The sequence below is a fragment of the Trichosurus vulpecula genome, chromosome 1 (assembly GCF_011100635.1).
Source record: "Trichosurus vulpecula isolate mTriVul1 chromosome 1, mTriVul1.pri, whole genome shotgun sequence".
In the NCBI taxonomy this organism is placed as follows: Eukaryota; Metazoa; Chordata; class Mammalia; order Diprotodontia; family Phalangeridae; genus Trichosurus; species Trichosurus vulpecula.
Genome location: NC_050573.1, coordinates 416,081,947 through 416,107,082, shown reverse-complemented (window position 1 = coordinate 416,107,082; position 25,136 = coordinate 416,081,947). Strand labels below are relative to the sequence as shown.

At 38.5% G+C, this 25,136-nt stretch overlaps 1 protein-coding gene across 1 annotated transcript in view; it reads right to left on the bottom strand.

Annotated features, from left to right (window-relative positions):
* Nucleotides 1–24,873, bottom strand: part of ITGA2 (integrin subunit alpha 2) — a 147,897-nt gene extending 123,024 nt beyond the window's left edge. Inside the window, exons 1-2 of the mRNA XM_036761894.1 lie at nt 24,810–24,873; nt 199–319 (exon numbers count right to left, since the gene is read on the bottom strand). Of these exons, the coding sequence (XP_036617789.1) occupies nt 199–319; nt 24,810–24,873 (185 nt within the window). The remainder of the gene's footprint in view (nt 1–198; nt 320–24,809) is intronic.
* Nucleotides 24,874–25,136: the final 263 nt, after the last annotated feature.

Genomic DNA, 25,136 nt, shown 5'->3' with positions numbered 1-25,136 from the left:
TTAATGGGACTTTTTTTAACCCACAAAAGAAATACTGTGGTTGTTCAAAATTTATATCATACGTATTTACTGAAATGAGTCAATGATTTAAGTAAAACAGAAATGGAAGGGTAACAATCTCAATAAACTACATATATGAATGAGGACATTTATCTGTATTTTTTAGTTGCAATCACAAAATAATTAAAATTTTCTTACCAGTTGCCATTGGTATTTGCAAACTGTTGTACTGCATATCCAAATTGCTCAGTTGAAGGACCATCGAATATTTTTGCTTCCAGGAGACCAATGTTGTATGCAGCACAATAATTTAGAAGGGCTATTAAGAGGAAAAGAAATATGTTGCTATAATTGCAAATATTGGTAGAATTTTGTGGCAAATTTTTTCAAAATACACAACTATAAAAGTTAATTAGAAAAACACAATTTCTTCCTCACCAGTATTCACTACCTTAAGTGAATAACCTCAAAAAGCAATCCTTCTTTATCCTCCAATGGGTCAGCAATTGCATATTCAGGTTTTTGTTTGTTTCGGGGGAGGAAAGGCATGCCAGGCTTATGATTCATCAATGTGGGGAACTTTCTGGCTGGGAACCTCTGTCAACCATGCAGATCAGCAATTCATTTGTAACTTAGGCTTTCACATAGTTGCCTAGGGTCATTGAGAAATAGTAACATAACTTGACCAGGGTCACATATTTTCTGTGTCAAAGGCAAGATTTGAACCCAAGTCTTAGGGACTTCAGGCTGTTTTAGCTATCTACCCCCTCCACTAAGCTGCCTCTCATTCTTTTTTGCTTTTTAGTATTGAGCCTGTGATTTATTTGCTACCAGACAGTCCCAGAGAGCTGCCTGATTTGCCTTGCTGTACCAGCGAATAAGGACGCAAAGAGAGCTTGATATAATGATGTGACAAACCTTAGAGGCAACCTTTTACAAGAGTCATGAAAAGTTAAGAACACTCATCAGTGCAGTAACTAATCCAGACTCCAAAAGACTGCTGATGAAGCATTTCTCCCATCTCCTGACACAGAGGTGATGGACTGTAAGGGCAGGACAAGATATACATTTTCAGACACAACCAATACAACTCAAATTTGTTTTGCTTAACTATACTTATTTGTTGAAATCAATGGCTTTTTTCTTTGTGGAAAGGAGAATTGGGGGGAGGAAGGAGGTAGTGATAAGTAGGCAAAAGAAAGGAAAAGAAAAATGTTAATGAAGCATTTATAAAGTACACAGGAGGCAGATGGAAGTTCAGTAGGGGATTCAGACAAATGGAAATTTTGCTACTACCATGTTAAATATATACATATATAGGCATGATTTATTTGTATGTGTCTATTTATACTTTATCTCTATAATATATGTAGGTACATATATTTATTTTATGTATATATTTAATGTAAAGGGCAGCTAGGTAGAACAGTAAATAGTGTGCCAAGCCTGAAGTCAAATCTGGCCTCAAACACTTACTAGCTATTTGACCCTGGGCAAGTCATTTAACTCTGTTTGCCTCAATTTCCTCACCTGTAAAATAAGCTGGAGAAGAAAATGGCAAACCACTCCAATATCTTTGTCAAGAAAACACCAAATGGTATCATGAAGAGGTGGACATGATTGAAATGACTGAACAACAACAAAAATCTATATGTGGATATAGTGCCTACTATGTGCCAGGCACTGTTCTAAGCCCTTTACAAATATTATTTCATCTGATCCTCAAAACAGCCCTGGGAGGTGGGTGCTATTATTATACCCATTTTACAGATGAGGAAACTGAGGCAAACATAGCTTAAATGACTTGTCCAGGGTCACACGGATAATAAGGATATGGGGCTGGATCTGAAATCAAGTCTCCCTGATTCCAGGCCCCATGTGCCACTGTCATTTGACTGCTTCTAAATAAACTATATGATGACTGTAAAAAAAAAACCAGAATATCACCACAACAAAGGTATTATCTGTAACTTGAAGAAAACACTTTCAGTTAAGTGGTAAAGCTGAAAGAAAGATTAGAAGGGTTTGAAAAATGAATGAAGAGGAAGGAAGTATAGAAAGCTTTTTCTAAAGTTGTAATAGCTGAAGTTCAATAAAGAAAACAGAATAGACCCCACTGGCTGCCTTGTAATAAGTCTATTTGTGATTAAATGTAAATAGTTGTAAAGATCTTTGCAAAGATCAACAAACCACATGGTGTGAGTGTGAGAGTGTGTGTGTGTGTGTGTGTGTGTGTACACTGCTTCTTAAATATAACAAAGCCAAAGTACTCCTGTGGATTTCAATATAACTTGCTGTATCCAGAAATTAAAAATAAAAATGATAATTTTCTTACAGCCAATGACTTCTGGAGTACAGACATTTTTAGTAACAAAAATAGTACTATATTATTATCTTGATTAGAATATTATTTCCCTCTTGAATTCCAAAGAGAGTAAGTTTCCTAGAAACTTGTTATGAATATTTTTTTTCCTCATTCTTAACTTGGTACTTGAGGAGGTGCTTAAATTACTTCCAGTCCTTAGGACACTTAGCTTCTCTTCTAGGTGTCTGAGAGGTCAGGCTGCCAGCTTTGATGGCTTTGGGAAATTTAGTGGTTTTAAGTTTCTATTTGTAGAATTAATTCTATACTACATTGAAACCATTTTTCTGAGATAGCTCTAAAGGGAAAACACCTTGGCACTAGGGTTGGGAGAAAGGAAGGATTTTGCTGGTTTCATTTAATTGTCCAAATTGAATGAAATACAGAAGAAAGGGAATATGGGGGTGGGGAACCCATATAACTCCTCCTTGTAAATGGATAACATAAGAACATGGATTTCTCCATAATGGGTCATTCCAGTGGTTTAGTCCATTAGACACCAAAGAAACTAAGGATATTGATTAATGTGTCCTCCAAAGGTTAAGAACAGACACTCTAATGGTACTTCTAATAATAAGGGTTCACGGGTAGACTTGCATGAAATGATTCAAGTTAAGTGAAAAGAACCAGGAGAACAATTCATATAATAATAATAATAATAATATTATAAAGATAATGAAGTTTGAAAGACTTGATAACTCTGATCAACACAATGATCTACCACAACACCAAAAACTCATGATGAAACATGTTATCTACCTCCAGATAGAAAACTGATAGACTCATAGTACAAATTAAAGGATATTTTCTTTCTTTTTTCTTTTTCTTTAGGGGTGGGGGATGACTAATGCAATAATTTGTTTTGCATGACTTCACCTTCATAATTTTGTAATTTGTTTTTCTGGCTTTCTCAATGGGTAGGGGAGGCAGAGGAGGGAAGAAAAGAATTCAAAACTGAAAATAAAATTTAATATAAAAAATAATATTAGGCAGATTGATAAACCTTATATGTACTTACAGAACTTGAAAAGAAGCTACTAGATATTATTATTGGTATGTGGGAAACAATAGGAGGACTTTTGTTTCCACAGGATTAAAAGTACTTCTCTTAGTTTTGAGTGATAGCAGAATGTAAATTAGAAGTGACTGGTTCTAATCAGAACTGTGATCTAGCAGAACCAGGCTTCCAATCAGGTGAAAGGTTAGAAGCTTGTACACATATTAACCAGCTGTGTGAGGGGGGCATGAGGTGGGCAGTTCAGGAGTTTGTATCTGGCCAATGGAGAGCAAGGCAGGAAATTCGAATTGGGAGTGCCATAAAAGGGCTCACATTTGACTGAGTCCCTGTACTCCATTAAGGGAGATTCCCATATATTCAGCAAGGGTAAAAGTAAAATAAATCTAATGAAAACCTTCCTGGCTTTCCAACAAGTATTGTTTATTCCTAGACTAAATATCTCTCTCGCAGGTATAATTGTTAAGATATCTAATATTAGATCTTTGATGGAAACCCATGTGCAGAAGTCCAAGAATGTTGGAGCAGTGAGGTACCTTAGGGCTCATTTGGTCCAGTCTCCTCAAACTATAGCTGAATAAATGAAGGCACTAAGTAGTTCAGAGATTTGTTTGTAACTTTATTCAGCCTGCTGGGCAAGGGCCACAAGGACATAATCCTCACTTCAGCAGATGGTTTTAAAGTCCTTATTGGGCTTTAAGTCTTTATCAACAATATCTTATGAATACATCAGGCCCCAAAAATGTGTGTTCACACACGCCTTTTCTCTCTCCTCACTAGCTCCCAAATTTCCACAATTGGCCTAATTTTTTAAGTACTCATCCATTTTTATTGCTATGTTTATTATTAAACCTTTATTTTCCCCTTAAAAATCAGATGAAAGAAACAATCTGCTGTATTTAGAAGTGGAAGTTCCTATAGGTGTCAAACACACAACCTACAACACTTGTAAGATTAAATGTAATTGGAAAATATTTAACAAAATAAGTAAAGGTACAATAAAATGTAGATTGTTTTTAATCTGTGGTTTTTCAAGTCAAGATGTAGCCTACAGGTATCCTTATGTATGGTTCAGTGGCTACCATTTCAATTTGAGTTCAAGGTCACTGCTGCTGGTGCTGAGGCAAGGCTGGAACCACAGCTAGAGCTAATATAGAGGAAGTTGGAGTTGGCCTCAGGTAGCACAGAGCCTGGTGCAGACTCTGCTAGCTTTGAGCCTCCCTTATCACCAGATGCTCTTCTCCCAGAGCAGGTCTCAGTAGAAAAAAGCATAGAGGGGTCATACACTTGCCAATTGCTGATTGGCTGAAATATCTTCTTTCCACCTCTTAAGCCTGGACTGAAAAGTAACTTAAATGCCATTTCCTCCAACAAACCTTTCCCAGAACTTTCCTTAATTGGTAATGTTTTTTTTCTTTCTCCTCAGCCAGCCCAAAGCACTCCGTTAACACCTTTCTTACACATTTATGTTGTTGGGTAATTTCAAAATCCATTCTCTCTCTTTCTTTTTTTTTTTAATTTCCAGGTATGAGGAAGCAGCTGTGCTAAGAAAATGCATTGAAAAATAGACGCAGTCTCTGCATTCTTAGGGGCTTCAATTTCAGGGCATGATGCAAAGTAGAATATGAAAGCAAGGTAAGCACTCAAGGAAGGGAAGACTTCCTTCCTAAAACAGGGGACAATTTTATCTGGGCCTGGAAGAACAGGTAAGAATTTCATAGGTGGAGCTACCATTTTAGACAGAGAGAATAGCATGAACAAACCATAGAGGTATGAAAAAGACAGTTCTTGTTCTAAGAATGTCACTGGACACATCTGGAGAATGAAGAATATTCCAGTTCAGCTGGAACACAAGGTATTTAAGGAATCCTGGGAGAGAAGACCAAAAAGTTAAGTCAATGATAAGCTAAGGAATCTTAGAACTACCCAACTCTATCATGTCCACTACAAAAGCTCAAAACACCCACTGTAAATGTTTCTTAAATCCATTTATTATGACAAGTGTCCCCAAAATTCAATGATTTTGTTTTCCTTAATGATTCTCAATAGTGAGCAGCCATTTGGCAGCTTGTTAGTCTCCACACGGCTGAAGGAGACAGTGAAATATGGCAGAAGGAATTTTGGACAAGGACTCAAAGCTCAACTCTTACTGGAAGAAATACAAAAAACACCATCTTAGGATTCACTTTCTATTTTTCCACTTTTCTTTTTTTCCTAAATTCCTTCTACATGGAAAAAAAAAGAAACCCAGCTCTTTCAAAATAGCACATTTGTGTAGTTGTCTAGTAATCTATGTGTACTACTCCACTGATTAATCTTTTTAACAATATATTTCTCACAGTAAATTCATAGAAGCTGGAAGAACAAATGGAAATAAACTGACTTAATATTTTTTCCATAAGATCTCAGGATTTCCAGAGCATTCTTTTACTAAGTTTTAATGTAAGTTTTTTTTCCAAGCACTTTAGGCCCTGCTCATCTCCCTCTTCTCTGATCTCTAATAATTCTTATTATTTACAATACTCATTTCGTCACAATACTATTGACACATACTATTTAATGTTTTTATCTTATTTCTCTGATTACTTATGTTCCTCTTATACCTCAACCAAGCCTAGCACAGCTCTAGCTTAAAATAAGAGCTCAATAAATGCCTTTTAAAATTAATGTGTTAATGAATAGGATAGATGGATGGACAGATGGTTACTCTGACTATGTAGAGGTAGAAGTTTCCCAGAAACCTAGCATAATATTTTAAAGTTATTCAGGAACTAATTAAAAAAACTGAACCTACTCTATCATTAAGGGGGGCCCCTCAATGTTCACAGCCTACTTCAGTATGTCAGTCAACAAATATTTATTGAGCGTTTTCTATGTGTTAGAAACTTTGCTGACTATTGGGGACACAGAAAGGGAAAAGGAGTCCTTGCCCTAAAGGAACTCATGTTATAATAGGGAAAATACCATGAAAACAACTATGGTTTATATAGAGTAGAAAGAGGAAAATCTCAGAGGGAAGGGGATGGGGGATGTCTCTTTCAATAGGTCAGTGAAGAGTCAGAGAGATGAACCAGAAGACTACTGCAGATGTTCAAGTGTGAGGTGAGGAGAACCTGAACCAGAATAGTGGCTATGTGAATTGAAGAGAAGGGGCTATATATGAGATGTTCTGAAGATAGAAATACTAAGACTTGGCAAAAGAATGGACATGTGTAAGGTGTGCAAAAGAGGAATCAAAGACAGTACCAAGGTTGGAGGCCCAGGCAATTGAGAGTATGGTTAGGCCCTCAATAGAAAGTAGTATTTACATTCCTGGGTACCTTTCTAGGCAATGCTCACTGCAATCTAGTGTCTCTGTACCAGTCAAATGAGACACTAAGCTATTGGTCAAAATTATTGCTGAGATAATGCTTACCCTGAAACATACCTCCTCCATGCAGGTCCACTTGTCCCATTGGTGAATTTGTTCTAAAGCCTCTACTTTTGGGAAGAGCCCAAGCTAACAATGGTTCATTCCCCTCCCATCTGAGCTTCTTACTCTCTCCAGACTTGGCTACCACTCCCTTCCTCTACTTTCTCTTTACTTCTCCTTCTTAGTTCTCTTTATATGTTGCCTTTTCCCATTAGAATGTAATAAGAGTATGAACTATGTTCCTTTTTTCTTGTATTTTCATCCCCAGCCCACAGTATAGTGCCCAGCATATAGTTTATTAATGCCCAAACACTTAATAAATGCCTATTGCCTTGCCTTATTCATACCAATATTTTTTGTAGTAGAAAAGAACTAGAAATAGAGATTACCATCAATTGGTGAATGGCTAAATGAATTGTGACACAGGAATATACTTTCTGTCAGAAACAATGAATATGATGGATACAGAGAAGAATATAAAGACGTATATGAACTGATACAAAATGAAGCAAGCAAAACCTAGAAAACGATATACATGAAGACTATAACAACGTAGATGGAAACAATGTTATTGTTGTTCAGTCGTTTCAGTCATGTTGAACTATTTGTGACTCCATTTGGGGGTTTTTGTGTGTGTGATTTTTTGTTTGGGTTTTTCGTTTGTTTTTTGTTTTGGCAAAGATATTGTAATGGTTTGTCATTTCCTTCTCTGGCTTATTTTACAGATGAGGAAACTGAAACAGTTAAGTGACTTGCCCAGGGCCATAAAGCTAGTAAGCGTCTGAGGCCAGATTTGAATTCAGAAAGATGAGTCTTCCTGGCTTCAGGTCTGGCATTCTATCTACTGCATCACCTAGTTTTCCCATGAAAACAGTAACAGTAATGAAAATTGAATACTGCAAAATTATAATAATCAAGTTTGATCCCCCAAAAAGAAATATGAGAAGGTACTTCTTCCTGCTTCTTAGCAGAGATGGGGAACTATGGTTATGAAACACTACTGTCAGAATTTTTGATGCATTTATTCACTTTGATTAACTGTTTCCCACCCTATTTTATTTTTTTTTGTTAGAAGAGATGGCTCTGAGAGTGGGAGAGGGGCATTACAGAGAAAGGGAGCACTATTTTAAAGCCACAATTGCCTTTTTAATTACTGAAAGGAAGATAGTAGATCATAGAAACCTACCTTACTACTCTGAGCGGGCTAATTTTAGGTACCAAACAAAGAACTGGGTACCCTTCTCCAATTCATCAAAGGATGACTAGAAAGGAATCTTGGTTTCTTATTCAAGACTTTTAAAAGAGCCTTGAGAACTTTCAGTTCTCTCTGGTGATACTCAGAGCCTTCAACAGATGGCTGTTGTTTACATGGGCCAACCCAGGACATCATGGAGCTAACTTTCTTCCTTCCAATAACCAGGAGTTATTGATATCAAGTGTACTTAATATAAATTCTTGTTCCTGATTTTATCTTATACCTTAGCAACATTAATAAACAGATAAATGTTAATAAGTAAAATTTTCTTTTGATGTTTTTGAGTAGAAAGTCCTTAGAAGAACCTTATATTTTTAGTGCTTTACATTTCACTGACCCTTATCAAAGGGTTTATAACTTTGAAGGATTTAAGTGACTTTTCACCAATGAAGTTTTATGTCTGAAATATTGTTAGTCCATCTGGACCAAAAAAGTACATACTGTTGGGGGTTAGTCTCATGGCAAGAGCAAGAAATAACCAACAGATAGGCAGTATGTTCCATGTGTATCCTGACCAGGAGGAAGTGAATATAAGGAAGGTCGATACCTTGGATAGACATGCTATGGCAAACTTAAGAGAAAACAAGGATGACAGAGGATGGGCAGGCACGGATGAGTTGTATCTGCATCCATAGCTGGAGGAAATACCCACATCATGGAGTATTAGAGATGTGATACATTCGTCTACTACCCAATGAAGCATACTCTGGTTTCAAGTATTTCTACTGAAATCATAGAACGCAAGTGAAATCATAGGAGGTCTTGTGATAGATGCAAATCCAATCATACAAGGTGTGAAATGGTTAACCTCACTTTTTTCTCCCCACTATTGACCTAAATAACTTGCTTACAAAGGAGTGGGCACATTGGATACTTCCATTATAATGAGGATAAACATCCTCCTTTATCCTCATGACATTGTCTTTGCCTAGGAACAATTTTATGAATCTTCTGGGTATTATAGGTCAGTTATTACTGTATTTGATAAGTGCTCACAATATTTAAAAGGCTCATCTTAAATTATTTCTTCTAATAAGTCAATTTATTCAGCTTGCTTTAGGGGTTTTCCTACTGACATCTTCACAGGCCCATAAGGATGCAGTAAAATGCAAATCAAATTCCTATTCAGTTGTCCAACCCTCAGCTACCCAAGAAAGCAATGACTGTGCAGTCAGCTAGGAAAAAAATAGCAACTGTATTTGAGACCAGCAAAATCATCCTTTCCCAGGCATGTTAAATACAGAATGACAAAGTTATCAGTAGGTAGGACCCCCCAAGAAGATTCATAAACAGGAAGCAGAATCACTCTGCTGCTGACTCTGATAGTAAGTAAAGGAGAACCTCAAACCATAAAAGTTTCTTCAAATAGACATTTGTCTTTGTATATACTTCAGTATGAGTATAATGATCTGGAAAGAGGCATGGTCATATCAAGATCTTTTGAAGCCATTCATAACCACAGGAAGTATTTCAACATCTTGTCTTCAAGCTCAAAGACCAATGACAGCTATAAAAGGTTAGAAAAATAGCATGTTATAGTTATAAATTACATGTACTTCAAGCAATTACATGTTTAAATTCTATGATATATACCCTTTTGTTATGCTTTTTAAAAAAAGTCCAAAATGAGAAGCACAAGAATGATTATACCTGTTGTGTATTAAGACTTTATCTCAAAAAGGTAATTTAAAATGGAGGTGGGGAGGGGAAGGACCTCGCTGTGAAAAAAAAAAATTGTGGCTTTTCTATTGATGATAGCAAAAAAATTGGATCTGACCTATGTGTCCAAAAATTGGATGGTGGTTGAATAAATTATAAGATATTAAAAATGATAAATATATACAAGGTAATTGCAAAACTAAATCAGAAGCACGAGTGTATATATGGACTGGGAGTGAAAAGAAAGGGGGAAAAATCATAGGTATTGTTGTCAAATCTAAAGTGAACCCAGAATCAAAAATGTTTTCTTTGCATATTTGCAGTCTGTTAATTCATTTGATTCTACCTTATTGGAGACTAAGAATTTTGGGTAGAATGTTGCCCCCTATCTACGATATATCTTTATATATCTATATTTACATATTTGATCGCTATTGTTGACAATAAACATTTATAATAAATCTTTTTTGCTTCCAAAATGATTCCTATACTTTTTTGCTGATGTAAAGCAGCACAGCACCCCTTTTCACCTAATCATGAAATTAACAAGGCTTTATTAAGTACATACTATGTGCAACAACCACTGTAAGACAAGGTACTTAATCAAATTTCTAGAGAGCATCACTTTTCTCAACCAGTTATAATTCTGATCAATAAATAGTATTACATATCGCCATGTGATTTTCTACTAATGAACAGCAAGTATATACGTGCATTGTATCAGTAGGTGTTGAACAGCAGAAAAGGAGTGGACCTGAGTTTCATTGGTATAGAGAAATCCCAGAAGAGGAAACCTCCTCTACCAATGCAGATCAGCACCTTTTCTGCTACTAATGGTCTTAGACTTACAAGAGTTCTTAACTTTTTTTGGTCATGGATAACTTTGGCTGTCTGATAAAGCTTATAGGCTACTCAGATTAATGTTTTTAAAAGTTGGCAAAATAAAAGACATAGGATTGCAAAATAAATTAATTATGCTGAAATACAGTTATCATTTTTTTTAAAGTTCACACACCCCAAGTTAAGAACCCTTACCTGGGAGAGTCTTAGAGCAGTAAAAGGTTAACTAACTTGCCAAGGGTCACCTGGCCAATGGTGGGACCAGAATGCAGGTTTTCCTGGATCGAAGACCTTCTCCAATCCAATTTAATAAACACCTATCAAATAGCTCCTATATGCTAGTCACTGTGCTAAGTTCTGGGGATACAATTAATAACTCTTCCAGTTTCTATCAGGTACTTAATAAAGAGGTATTTAGTGAATATTCAACATTGTATCTATCATACATAAGTCAAAATCTACTCAACAGCACGGATTTCCCTTAATTAACATTTATCCCATATGGACTCTGTCTTAGGTACCATCTGAGGATCTATGAAGAGTTACAAAAAAGAGTATGCATTCTCAATGCCTTCTGGAAGTTCATAAGCAAAATAATGCATGGCAGAACAGATACTGATGACAGTGCATAAGGGAACCATGCCTAGGAACAGTTACCTTTCTCTTGTTGACTGAAACCCAAGCAGAAATGGAATGTATAACCAACCACAGCTGTAAGTTTGGGCTGAAGGGGTGGCTGGAGAATTGAAGGTGAATGAATAGTCTTTTAGAATCCCTAATTTCCTTCAAAGTTTAGATTAAATGTTACCTTCAAATGCTAACAAATGTTAGATGAGGTTGACTTCACTAGTTGCTATTGCCCTGCTCTCTCATCATCTTGTATTTATGCATTTGATTTGTATATTTTTATTTATGTATCACATATATTATACATGATATAACATATGTGGATAATATAATCTTATAGTTATGTGTATATATACATACACACAAAAATCTTTTGGCTGAAGGAATAAAGGGAGGACTCTTGAAGCAGGTGGCACCTAAGTTGGATCTATAAGGAAAAGCTAGATCTCAATCAACAACTAAGCACCTATCAAATGCTAGGTGCTGTGATAGGCTCAAAGGATACAAAGACATCCAATAGACATGAAAGTCCTTGCCCTCAAAGAACTTACACTCTATTGGAAGAGACCTATACATACACACATACGTGTGTATGCATATGCATTATTCCCATAAATGCATCATACATACACATGTATATATACACCTATACATACACAATACACATGCACAGACACACATTTATATTATACATACATAATATATGTACACACATACATACATGTATACACACACACACGCATACACACAAAGATATCTCTTTGGGCATTGTGTACAAAGACCAAAGATGGAGTGTTTTGTGTGCAGAAAAACAAAGAAGTCAGTTTAACTGAACCATAGAGGGTATTAAGAGAAGTAATAGATAATAAAGTTCAAAAAGTAGGTTGAAATTGGGTTTTAATGGACTTATTATATACTAAATGAGTGTTTTTCTTTGACCCTAAACAACGTAAAAGAAGACTGAAGCATGTTGAGTAGTGGAGCTTTAAGAAAAGCACTTTGGCAAATATATGGAAGATGGTTTGGAATAGGGAGATGTGAGACCAGAATAAGAACTTGAAACTAATATGCCCGTATTCTTTGACCCAGAAAGTACATACCCATGTAATAGGGAAGGACTAAATAAACTGTGATACATGAGTACATATGGTAATATTAGTTTGAACATGACAATGAACATGATGGCTACAGAGAAGCATGGAAAGACTTAAATGACAACTGATGCAAAGTAACCTAAGCGGGGTGGGGGGGTGGGAGGGTTGGGGTGGGGGGGGAACAATATACACAATCACTATGACAACGAAAAGTGAAAAAACAGCAATCCCCAAAACAACTGAAAATATTTGTTACAAAATTACAAAAAATAAGCTTGGCCCCAAAGAAAGAAGATACTTCCCCCTGTTTATTTGCAAAAGTCCACAGGGGTGAAACATTGACAATAACAGATTTTTATAAATATAGTGAATGGTTTTGCTATTTAACCTTCTTGTCTTTTTAAATTATTTTAAGGTACAGTTGTAGTATAGGGGAAGGGAAGAAATTCTGGTGATATCATAACAAAAGATATCAATAAAATATTTTTCAAAAAAGTCCGGGCAAAAGAAGATGGGAGCTTGAACTAGAGAGGTGTCCCATTGAACAGAGAGAAGGAGATGGATGTAAGAAATGTTGTAGAGATGATATTGACAAGATTTGGCAACTCTGGATATGTCTGGTGAGGGATAATGAAGTCAAGAATGTTATTGTTACACACCTGGGTAATGGAGGAGATAGTAACATCTTCCAGAGAATGAACAAGGTCAGAAGAGAGATGTGTTTTCGGGGAAAGGTAGTATTTTTGCACATGTTGCGTAAGAGATCCCTCTGGGAAATCCAGCTTGAAATGTCCAATAGGCAATTGTTGGCATGGGATTACAGCCCAGGAGGAAGTTCAGGGCAAGATGTGCAGACCTGAGAATCATTTATGTACAAATGATAATGGAACCAATGAGAGCTGATGTACTTACTAAAAGAGTATAGAGAGAAAAGTGATTCCAGGAAATAGCTTTGAAGAATACTCCCCAGTTACAGGTGGGACATAGATAATGACCAAGCAGAGAAGACTAGAAAGGAATCGGTGTACTGGTAGAAAAAGAAAAAAAAAAAGAAAATGGGGCAGCTAGGTGGTGCAGTGAGTAGAGAACCGGCCCTGGAGTCAGGAGGACCTGAGTTCAAATGTGACCTCAGACACTTGATACACTTACTAGCTGTGTGACCTTGGGCAAGTCACTTAACTGCAATTGCCTTGTCTTCCCCCCAAAAAAGAAAATAGTCTCATGAATGAATGAGTAAAAAGCAGTTAAGCATTTTATTATGTGTTAAATATAGAGCGCATGGGAAGAGACAATGTTCAACAGTGATAAAAGCTGTAGAAAGGCTAAGATGGACAAAAATTGAGAAAAGGCCATCAGATTTCCCAATTTAAAAAATCATTGGAAACTTTGGAGGGAATAGTTTTATTTGAATGGAAACCAGGTTACAAAGGGTTGAAAAGTGATGAGAGAAGAGAAAGTAGGGGCAATGATGGCATTCCCCTACTATGTACCTCCCAGTCAGGAGTTTGTCTACGAAAAGCAGATGCCATATAGCACCACAGATTGAGGAGGTAGTATGGCCAAGTGAGATTGTGTTTGTTTTTCAGAATAGAGGGGACAAGGGCGCATTTGTAAGCTATATAAAACAGGGAAGGAAATAATAATTAGAGAGAAGATAAAGATTCGAAAAGGTGAATGTTTGTAGGGAGAAAGTGCTAGAAGAAACAGAAGGCAGTGAGATCAAAGTTATATCTAGAGGGGATGGCCTTGTTGAGGAGAGTCAGCTCTTGATGAGACAGACTAGAGTTGTTGTGTTTGTCCTTCATTTTTGAAGAGGACCATGACATCAGGGAAATGATGACATGACTTACAGTTGACTTTGATTTGAGTGAGGGAGGGCTGCACAAGATCACCAGGCTCACTTTCTCTTCCAGAGCCATGTGAGTCCAGTGACCAGATATTCATCAGAACGACTGGAGATGACCTAGGATGCAATGGGAGACCCTGGTCCTTTTAAGCTAAGGACTTTTCATGTGTTTGCTCAATTAAAGGGGCCATCCCTTGACTCACTTCTTAAAGAGGCCTATTCACTGACTGGGAGACTAGAGTAAAGAAATGGAAAATATGGCAGGGGTTGATTACTGGAGTGGGTGGGTGGGGATGAGAATGGAAGAAGAGGAAGCTCACAGTAAATGGTCTCGATTTTGTAAAAAAAAAAAAAAAAAAAAAAAAAAGAAAGAAAGAAAGGGAGATCCTCAGCTGAAGTGTGAGGGGAGGGGTGGTGTTTGAAATTACAGCAGTGGGACAGGGAAGGGTTGGAATAACCTATTTGGAGATTCCAGTAGAGTATCAATTAGGGAGAAGTAAAAGGACTCCCTTGATGAAGAGTGCCCAGTTTTGATTAGCTAGCATAAATCTGTAGTGATTTCTTCCAGCTCTATTCAGCAGCAAGTGAGTGATGAAAGACACTCAGATCACAAAAATCAGAGACCTGGAGAGAGTCTGATATAAAAACAGAAGACAGCATGTGAAAAGGCAAAGAGGACAGGAAGAGATCAGAAAGTAGAGAGTCCAGTTTGGTTGAGAGTAAATACATGACAAAGAAATTGGCTAAAATGTCCATATCCCTTGATCCAGAGATTCCACTGCATTGCATAAATGCCAAGATCAGTGGCAAAAAGATAGGCTCATATACACCAAAGAGTTATAGTAGCACACTTTTTATGGTGAAAAAAGTAGATATCCATCAATTAGGGACTGGCTAAGGCAATTATAGTACATGAAAGTATGAGAATATTACTCTATTGTAAGAAGGGAACAACATCATTAATGGAAAGACATAAACTGATATGAAGTAGAGCCAGAAAAGCAATATGCACAATGGCTATAGCAATATAAACTGAATGAAAAACAACTGCTACTTAATGTCGCAAAATTATAATAACCAGGCTTGGCCACAAAGAAAAGTTATGAGAAGATATCTCCTCCCCACTCTTTTTCAGAGGTGGGGATCTATTAAGTGTGGAATAATTCTTATAACTTCAAAATTTGGGGATATATTGATTAGTTTTGCTGAATATTTTTCCTTATTTTTTATTATAAGGGATGACTCTCCCAGGATGGGGGTGGGGAGGGGTCAGGAGAAGAGTACAGTGAGAAATGTAAATGAGCTAAAAAAAATAAAGGCAATAAAAACCTCTTCTTTAAAACAGCAACTGAGTAAATGAATGTAGTATAGAGTAAGATTGATAAACTAGGTTAAAGACAAACTATGGATAGACTAAAGCACCAGGCAAAAATATTTGTATTTTAACATATAGGCAATAGGGAATCACTGAAGGTTTTAGACTGGATTATTTTGGTAACTGTGTGAAGAATGAATAGGAGAGGGAAGAGACTAGTGGCAGGGGACCAATTGCAAAAGATAATGTGTAGAGGTGGAAAAGAGATATTAGAGAGGTAGAATTAGTAGGGACATAATGATCAAGAGAAAAGGAAAGGTCAACAAGAAATAAAGTTTAAAGTCTGCGTGGCTGGAAAGATGGAAATCATCATTATCCTTCAATAGATGGAAATCAAGAGGGAAAGTGTTGTTTGTTTTTGGAAGGGCTGCAAGGATGAGGAATGCTAATTCATTTGGGGGCATGTTTTGTTTGAGTTGCAAGGACAACCAGGAAGAGTTATCCAGTAGGCAGTTGGGAATTTATAACCAGGGCTGAGAGAAGTCAGGACTGCCAATCAAGTGTTGGACATCTTCTACATACAGGTGATAACTGGAGTCATTGGAGCAGATAAGGTCATCAAGCTTAAATCATTAGAAGCACTTTAAAATCACCTGGATAGAATTTGAAAACAAATAAGTAGAAATATACACTGGTGATGGAATTAGATTGAATGTACTTGGACATAAAGGAACATCAAGGTAAAGTCAATTCTTTCAGGGATGAGTGGTTTTAAATGTAACATCTGGACAGAAACTATTCGAACTCTCTCAAAAACTCAATTTTTTTCTTCCTTTGGCAGCAGTTCAGAAATCTGCCATTTTAGATATTTGCATTATTCCTTGGATGATTATAAAAGTACTTAATCCATAGGGTCTCTACTATTTTAAGGAGCTAAGGCCAGCTTCAGACAAACCTGAAAAAATAATTATATGAACAAACCACTGTTATATGAAACCCAGATTAAACTAAGCAATAATTTCTCATTTCTTTTCATGGATGACAAAGTCGAAAATGGGTGGTCCAGATCTATGATTTCATGGGTTTAGGTAATTCGTTTTGTGGAAAATCTAAGCACTCATGCAGATCTGTACTAACCTACAACTTCAGGGTTTGGGAATATACCTCTTGCCACTAATTTCTTTCCTCTCCTAGTCATCCTTCACACGAGTACCAAAATAACCCAATCCAAAATCTTCAGTGATTCCCTATGCCTAAAAATACATGTTGCCTAATGCTTTCAGCTACCCATAATTTGTTTTCAACCTAGTTTATCAGACTAATTCTACACTACTTTAATTCACCCAGTTTCTTTTTTAAAGAATAGAGACTGTTTTGTTTTTGTATACTCAGCACCTAGCACAGTGCCAGGCACAGAGCGATTGCTTAATGAATGCCTGTTGATGGATTAGAGAGCTGCCTGAGGCTTGCCCATTGTCACCCAACTAGTATGTGTCTGACTCAGGTCTTCCTAATTCAGAGACCCTGGCATTCTGTCTGCTAACGATGCTATCTCTGCTACCACCCCCAAATAATACCATAAGAATATAACAAAAAGAACTTGTATATTCAAGAATTATAGTCTGTCACTTTTCAATTTAGGCTACTAAGATTTTATTTAGAAAGAACATTTAATTTCATAAATTCAGCTAGCCACTCTTTTGATTCATGGATCATGAATAAAGTTTGCTATTTTTATTCTTTTCTGGAAAAAAAATCTTTGGCTATGTGACTTCCTCTTCTGCCTCCCTCCCTCTTTCTTCTTTCTCTCATCCACCCTCAAACAAAATTCCGTAGATAAATATCTTTAAATGCCTATATATTGCAGCAAGCTATTTCCATTGGGGGTTTTGCCCAGAAAAAATCTTCAAAATCCTCACTGGGGAATGAGGATTTGAATAATCCAAAGTTAAAGGCTGCAGAGCTGAAATCCCACCAAATCAACACACACTAGGCTTAAAGGGTGTGTTACAAGTTAGGACCCAAAGATAAATGGAAAATGTGTTGAGATGGTGTAGCCTGAACTGTCCTGAAATGAGTCCAGCTTGTGTTCTGTCTGCATTTCTATAAAGTAACCATGGAAATGAGATCAAGCCTGAACAAAGAAAAACAAAGGCAACCTTTAAATGGGTAACTGAAAATGACAACTAGGGGAATGTAGGGCTTCTGCCAGCCAGAAAGGCTTTGTTTGGGCAAAATGCAATGAAATTGTTCTAAAATTGATAATTGAGCCCCTCTTTCTATTGAGATAAGTAGATGATGCATCACAATTTATATATTTTCTGTAAAAACCGTCTGGTCATTTCAAACTTCTAAAAGCAAAAATTGTATTTTTTGTATAATGTGTATGGGTGACTAAGTGGTACAGGAGGAATAGTGCTACACTCAGAGTCAGGATGACCTGAATCCAAATCCAGCTTCTGATCCTATTAGCTATGTGACCCTACGCAAGTCATTCACCCTCTCTGCACCTCAGTTTCCTCATTTGTATAATGTGGATAATAAGAACACAGGGCTCTTGTGAGGATCAAGTAAAATAACACTTGTAAGGCATTCCGCAAACCTTAAAGTGCTACATAAATGCAAGCGATTATTATTATTGTTGCTACATCATATCATCTTCTAGCTCAGGAAATATTTTAATAACATGGAGAAACACCATAGTAAATACTTCTTAAAACACTGTTTCTGTTTATAATACTAGCACTGTTTACGTCACAGGAATGTTGTGAGTAAAACTCTGTGTAAACTGTAAAGCCCTCTATAAACATTAAATAAGATACTATTGCTAACAAAATGATGTAACAAATGAAAAGTAACTGGAGTGGGGGGAAGCATGGGAAGGGAATATGTTGTGGTTCAGTTGTTTTTCAGTCATGTCCAACTCTTCCTGACCCCATTCGGGGTTTTCTTGGCAGAGATACTGGGAGGGGTTTGCCATTTCTTTCTCCAGTTCATTTTACAGATGAGGAAACTGAGGCAAATAGAGAGGTGACTTGTCCAGGGTCACAAAGCTATTGAATGTCTAAGGTCAGATTTGAACTCAGGAAGAGCAATCTTCCTGACTCCAGGCCTGGGACTCTGTCCACTGCACCAGAGATCATCTAATCCAAGCCACACCTGAGCAGCAATTTTTCTTTCAGCATCTCTGACAAGTAACCTGTGTTTGAAGATTTCCATTGATTCCCTTTCTATTGATTTCTATTGACTCCCAAGACAGCCCATTTTACTTTGGGACACCTGCAATTGAAGGGAAAGTTTTTCCTTATATCAATTCAAATCTCTCTCTGTCACTTTTCATCCATTGCTCCTAGTTCTTCTTTGCTGGGGCCAAACCGAATGCAGCTAAATCCCTCTTCTATCTGTTACCTCTTCAAATACTAGAAGACAGCTTATTTTGAATGATTGCCTAACTCTCCTTTCTGCTGATCGTCCTTTGTATGTCAGGGTTCCCAGGCTCCCAATCAAATCTCATCACACTTTTCTGAACTAGCTCTAGCTTATGGAGTTAATGGGATCCTAAAATAGGATGCCTAGAATGGAACATAATACTCCAGATGTAGTCTCTACGGAAAAAGTACAGTGAAACTATGACATCCTTTATTCTGGACACTATGATTTTATCACTGTTGTGAGATGTTACATACTTTTCATGTGAGAACTAACTTAGGAAAACTCAAGAGATTCATCATCAGAAATAGAGTGATATAGTAGAAAACACACTGGCTATAGAATCAGAGGACCTGGGTTCAAATGCCTTCTCTGGAATTTAGTAGGGGCAATTCACCTAACCACTCACAGAAGCAGTTTTGTCATCTGTAAAACGGGGGTCTAGGGTGAAATGGTCTTTGAAGTCCCTTCCATATCTTGATCCGGAAAACTCTTAAAAATCATCTCCTATGTGACCTGCATCAGTGGATGGAGCATGTGACCTGCATCAGTGGATGGAGCACCCACCCTGACAAAATCATGGGTCTGTGAAGTAAGGCAAAGAGGTGCCATTGAAGGCTTTCTGAGAATAGACAACAATGATCTGATTAAACCTGTGAATATTTTGGCCATGGTATGAAGGATGGATTGGAAAAGGGACAAAATGGAGAAGGCATGACCATTTGCACATATATGTGGAAAACAAAGAAAGCATAAAACAGGCCATTGCAAATGTTGATTATCTTTTGTTTTAAGGGGGGAAGGCAAGGCAATTGGGGTTAAGTGACTTGCCCAAGGTCACAGCTAGTAAGTGTGTCAGGTGTCTGAGGCCGCATTTGAACTCAGGTCCTCCTGACTCCAGAGTTGGTGTTTTACTCGCTGCACCACCTAGCTGTCCCCATGGCCAACGCAAATATTAACAGAAAGAAGACAGAGGCAAAAGATGTTACTGGGATAGAATTAACCAAATTTGTCAAGTAAATGGAGAAAGCAAGAGAAGGAAAAGAAAAAATCCAAGACAACTTGAAGGTTTCAAGCCTGAGTGCCAGGGAAGATGGCATAAATAGGGAAGTCAGAAGAAAGGAACATTTTTTTTCTTGCAGGGGAAGATAATGACAGTTTAGATTATGCATCTTGAGTTTGAGGTGGAGATGACAAATAGGCATTTGGAAATGCAGAAGTGGCAATCAGGATAGAGAAAAAGACTGATGATCCAAATTTGGGATCATCTTCAGAGAGGTCATGATTAAAGTCATGGCAGGCGATGAGCTCAACAAAGGTGAGCATGCAGAATGAGAAAAGGGTAAAGATTAGAAATGGAGAAAATGTCCCACACTGGGGAGGGTAGGATGAGGAACAGGAACCAGTAAAAGAGATGGGGAAGTGATGAGGAAGATAGAAGAACAAGAAGGAGGCTGTGGGCAAAAGTGTCAAAGGCTATGGAAAGTTTAAGGATGAGAATAAGGATGAAGATTTGGCAATTGGGAAGGCACTGATAACTTTGCAGAGAACAGTTTCAGTGCAGTGGTAGAGATTGAAGCCATCCTCCCTGGTAAATTATTTGGTCACCTGAAGGGATGGGGACTTATGATTTCATTGCTTATAGGAAAACTTCCTCTACCAATACAGGTCAGCACCTTCTCTGAAACTTAATACTAGAAGGCTTGAATCCTACCTTTGCCATAAGCCACATGACCTCAAACAACTCCCTTCATCTCTCTGGGTGTTAGTTTCCCTATTCAGAAAATGGTTAAACATGCTGCTATAAGTAGCATGTTCCAGGAGAACAACAGAGACAGTAGTTAGAATCCTGCCTGTGATACTCACTCTATCTAAACCCATCTGAGCCTCAGTACCTTCATCTATAAAATGGGGACAATAATTTCTTTCATATTTACCTTACAGGATTGTGTGAGGATTAGGAGGATTTTATTGTATAGGGAACATTGTATAGGAAATTTTGTATAGTTCTCAAAGTGTGGTCTAGGGACCCATAAGGATTCCTAAGATCCTTTCAGGGGGTCCTAAAGGTCAAAACTATTTTCAAGATAATACTAAGACATTTTATTTTAAATTTAAGGCAGCTAGGTGGTACAGTAGATAGACTGGTGGATAGAAACGAAAGTTCTTTGTGGGCCTCAATAGTTTTTAAGAAAGTAAAGGGATCCTGAGACCAAAATGTTCACAGATCTCTGGTACATGGAATTCGCAACAAAGAAACTCCTTCTACCAATGTGAATCACAACTCTTCTGCAAATTATGATTTTAGAGAATTTGCAGGGACACTGAGAGTTTAAGTGACTTTCGAGGAGTACCACAGTATCAGAGACAGGACTTGAACCCATATCTGCTAAGTTCTAAATCCTGTGGCTTTCATCCACACTATTTGTTGCCATCTTTCACAGGGCTATATTAATGTTAGCTATTATTTTTTCCTATGGTCTCTACCACCTTAAACATTCTATAATAACTCTATATAGTTTCCTCTTTTTTTTTCCTTTCCTATCTCAGGAACATCCTGCTCCAGGCTTATAAGTAGGCAGAGTAAACAGTCTTTGTGGTTGGAGTTAGACTTTGAATGGAAGGGCCTCCAGACCAAAAATATCTCCCCCACAGTGCCTGAAATTCTTTATTTCACTTTGTACTGCTCACTGAAGTGTCACCCAGATGCCTCCATTTGGATTAACATGTATCATCCCAGCTGGATGGTAAACATAAACACACACACACACATGCACACGCACACACACGCACACACACATGCACACAAACATGCATACACCCCTACTCTTAATCAGAGGCTTTCCTCTAATCAGAATTTTCAAACGGGAAGAAATCCAGTAGACAGCTCTCTAGTCTAATTTCCCTCCTCCTATTAATTGCTACTAGCAACTAGGAGTTTTTATAGGCAGTTACAAGAGGAAAAGGAAGGGATACTTTTGAAGCTTGGAACATTCCCAGAAAAGGCAGTCCTGAGCAGGACATGAAAATAGCAGTCTCTGTGATGCCAGAGGGAGCATAGGAGTACCAAGTCTTGGAGGAAAGTTAGGCAAAAGGAGGGAAGAAGGAACGAAAGGAAGGAAATCAGTATTTATTAATGACCTCCTATGTTCCAGGCACTGTGCTAAGTATTTTGCAAATATCTCATTTGATTATTACAACAACCCTAGGAGGTAGGTTTTACATTTTACAGTTGTGAAAACTGAGGTAAATGTAAGTTAAATGACTTACTCAGGATCACATGCTAGTAAATGTCTGAGGTGAAGACTAGAAGAGAGCTGCATAATGGCAAAGTGGAGGAGCTAGGCAAGAAAATTTCCCTACTTCATAATTTTGCCTAGCCCTGGCTCTGATAACATCAGTTAGTGGTGTTCTGGGAAGCACAGGGTTCTCCTCCCCAAAGGGTCTAGTCCTTACTCAGGCAATGGCCAAGATTTACTGGTTATAGATTAGATCTGGATGTCAATGACTCATGTTGTCTCTCATTGCACATTTAGCATGGATCACAAGGAATTTTCCTGCTTAATTAAGAAGCTTTGCAGATATCCCCAGCCCATAAATCTGTTTTTATATATCATGGTCATAAAGACTCTCTTCCTCAGGCATGCAACTTCTTGTTAAGAGTAAAATGATAAAAAATGAAGTAAGCAAACTTTTTTTTCGCTTTGTGATTTTAAATCATTTCTATCTTTTCAGAATTAAGAGATGTTTGTATTCAGTAGGTCTTAATAACTTCAGGCTAAAATCCTTGTGTCTGATGAGGCCCTGCAGCAACACATTCCACTCAGGTGTGTCTTGGTTCCTGAAAGAACAAGTTAGGACACTCCCATGAAAATACGCTTGTGTTTCCACAGTTTCTCCTCAGATGAAGCAATTAGGAGAAGAGAAAACAGTGAAATTTTTCAGCCCACATACTCTAGCTGATTTTTAGTGTTGATAAATAACATGAAGATGATAAAGAATAAGATTATGACTTTTTTTCAGTCATTAATGTAGTCCTAGGCCAGGACTGACAGGTACCACAAAAAGATGGTTCTCCACCCTTTCCAGTTTTCAGGGAAGGAGGGGACTGGGCTCTATCCAAAGGGCTTCATCTAGTAGAGATCAGTGGTCTAGTGTAGGGCACAGGATTTTTATCCTCGTCCATTACAGGTGCAGGGTTGATCTCTCTCCAGGCCTAATGCTAAAACTCTATGGCTTTTCCATCAGTAAAATTTGTTAATCTCAAAGGTATACTGAGGATGCTTACTTAAAACCCTAAGCAATGAAGCAAAGACTCCTACTTAGTAAGTCCTAAGGCATTTGCTAGAAGGCACAGGCAAGAAAAACTACCCCAGGTCATAGGATCTCAGATTTAGAGCAAGAAGTGACTTCGGAGATCATTTGGTCCAACTCTATCATTTTACAATTAAGGAAGCCCATAGAGTGAAGTGACTTTCCTGAGATTACGGGGGTAATGAGTGGAGGAGCTGCGACTCAAACCTGAATCCTCTGACTTGACTTTAGTCCTTTTCCATTGCAGGTCTTTCCGAATCCAAAGTCAACACTGCATCATGATGCTTTTGATGGTTATTAAAAAAAAAAACAAAAAACAAAGGTCACTAGCCAGGTATTCAAGGTCAGAGACCAATTTTCCTTTTCCAGAAGAGATAGAGGGTTGGACTTCAACGCCTTGACATCTACCTTAACCGGTTACCGAACTTTCTGAACTGTGCTTGAGCACTACTCCGGGAAAGATGGATCAAATTCATTCCTTAAATACCTCCATCACTGCTAATCACCAACACATTCTAAGGAGGCCTTTCAGTTCCAGGTCGTCATTAACAGGAAACTTCAGTTGGAGGCACGTTGCCACTATCTGTGCTCTGTCTACATTTCAGAGAAACGTGGGAACGGTTCTTCCCTCCTGGAGTTTACAAAAGCTGAATATAGTCAACAATAGGGAGAAAGCAGAGGGGAAGGAAGAACTCCCTTTTGCCAAACACTGATTAAGAGCCGTCGGTTTTTCAAAGTCATACCAGGGAGGAAACACCTACAAAGCGGTTAGGAGACAGTGAAAGAATAAAGGCGACTTCTCTCCTTGGGAGGCCCGGACCTAGAGGGCACTGGGTCACTGGTTGCTTTCCCCAAGCAACAAAAGCCTGTGTTGGGGAGACCGCTGGGCGAAGAAGCGCTGGCTCGAGCAGGGGTGGGGGGCAGTCTGGAAATAAGGGGCGAGCTCCTGCCTGGCCCCCAGCTCCTTCCTTCCATCCCTCCGTACTCTCGCACCTCCACTGCGAAGGCGGGGAACAGGCGGCTGGCCGGTTCTGTAGTGGCCGTAAGCACCTGTCAGTCTTAGCCTGGAAAGTTTCCTTTGAAAACAACGCATCTAATCTCAGGAAAGTCTAAACAAAAGCTATCAGAGAGCCTCGAAGACCATCCACCAACCCGCTTCCCATTTGCCAAAAGAAAAAAGAAAGATTGGAGAGTGGTGGGGGGAGAGTGGGGAACGCAGGGAGAAGGGGAAGTGAAAAGTTGAGAAGCACAAAAGGCGTGTAGGAAGAAAAAGGCAGAAGGCTGTGGGGAGGCTGGGTGTACGCAGGTAACAGGATTTTAAATCGTTTCCAAAGACTCCCTTTCGCTTGCATGCCCAGGACCTCGGGACAAACTGGCTGCTGCAGTTCCCAAGACTATTCCGCTGAAACTCGCGAAGCCGCGACCCTCTGTTAGCCAATCCATCGGTTTGTCTGGTTCTCAGTCCCTACTCCAGTCTCTATCCAAGAATGGATATCCTGGTCCCTTCAGAAACTTTTCTTCCCAAGATCACGTTCCTGCCGCCAGCACTAAGTCCCCTTTCCCGAGCTGGCCAAAGGATCTTTCGCTTTATAAACACCAAAACCAAAACCAAAACCTGCGGATGGCAACACTTTTGCTTACCTTGACTGAAAAGCATCAGAGCGCCCCAGTTTCTGACTTCCCCCATCCTTCGTTCGCCTGGCATCTGGAGCGAAAGCGGCACTTAGGTGTACCCAAGGATGCCTTTGCAGAGGACTAAAAGAAAGAGAAGAAAGTCCCGAAGTAGCCCCTCTCAACTTCTCTCACTTTCTCTTTCCTAGCAGTGGGCTAGAAGTTGACTTGGAAAGAGGGAAAAGCTGCCCAGGACCAGAGGCTGGACATTTGCATTGCAGCAACTCAGGAGGGGGTGTCAGCCGGGACACAAGCCAAGAAAGCAATCAGCCAGCCCCGCCCCGCCCCGCCCTCCGC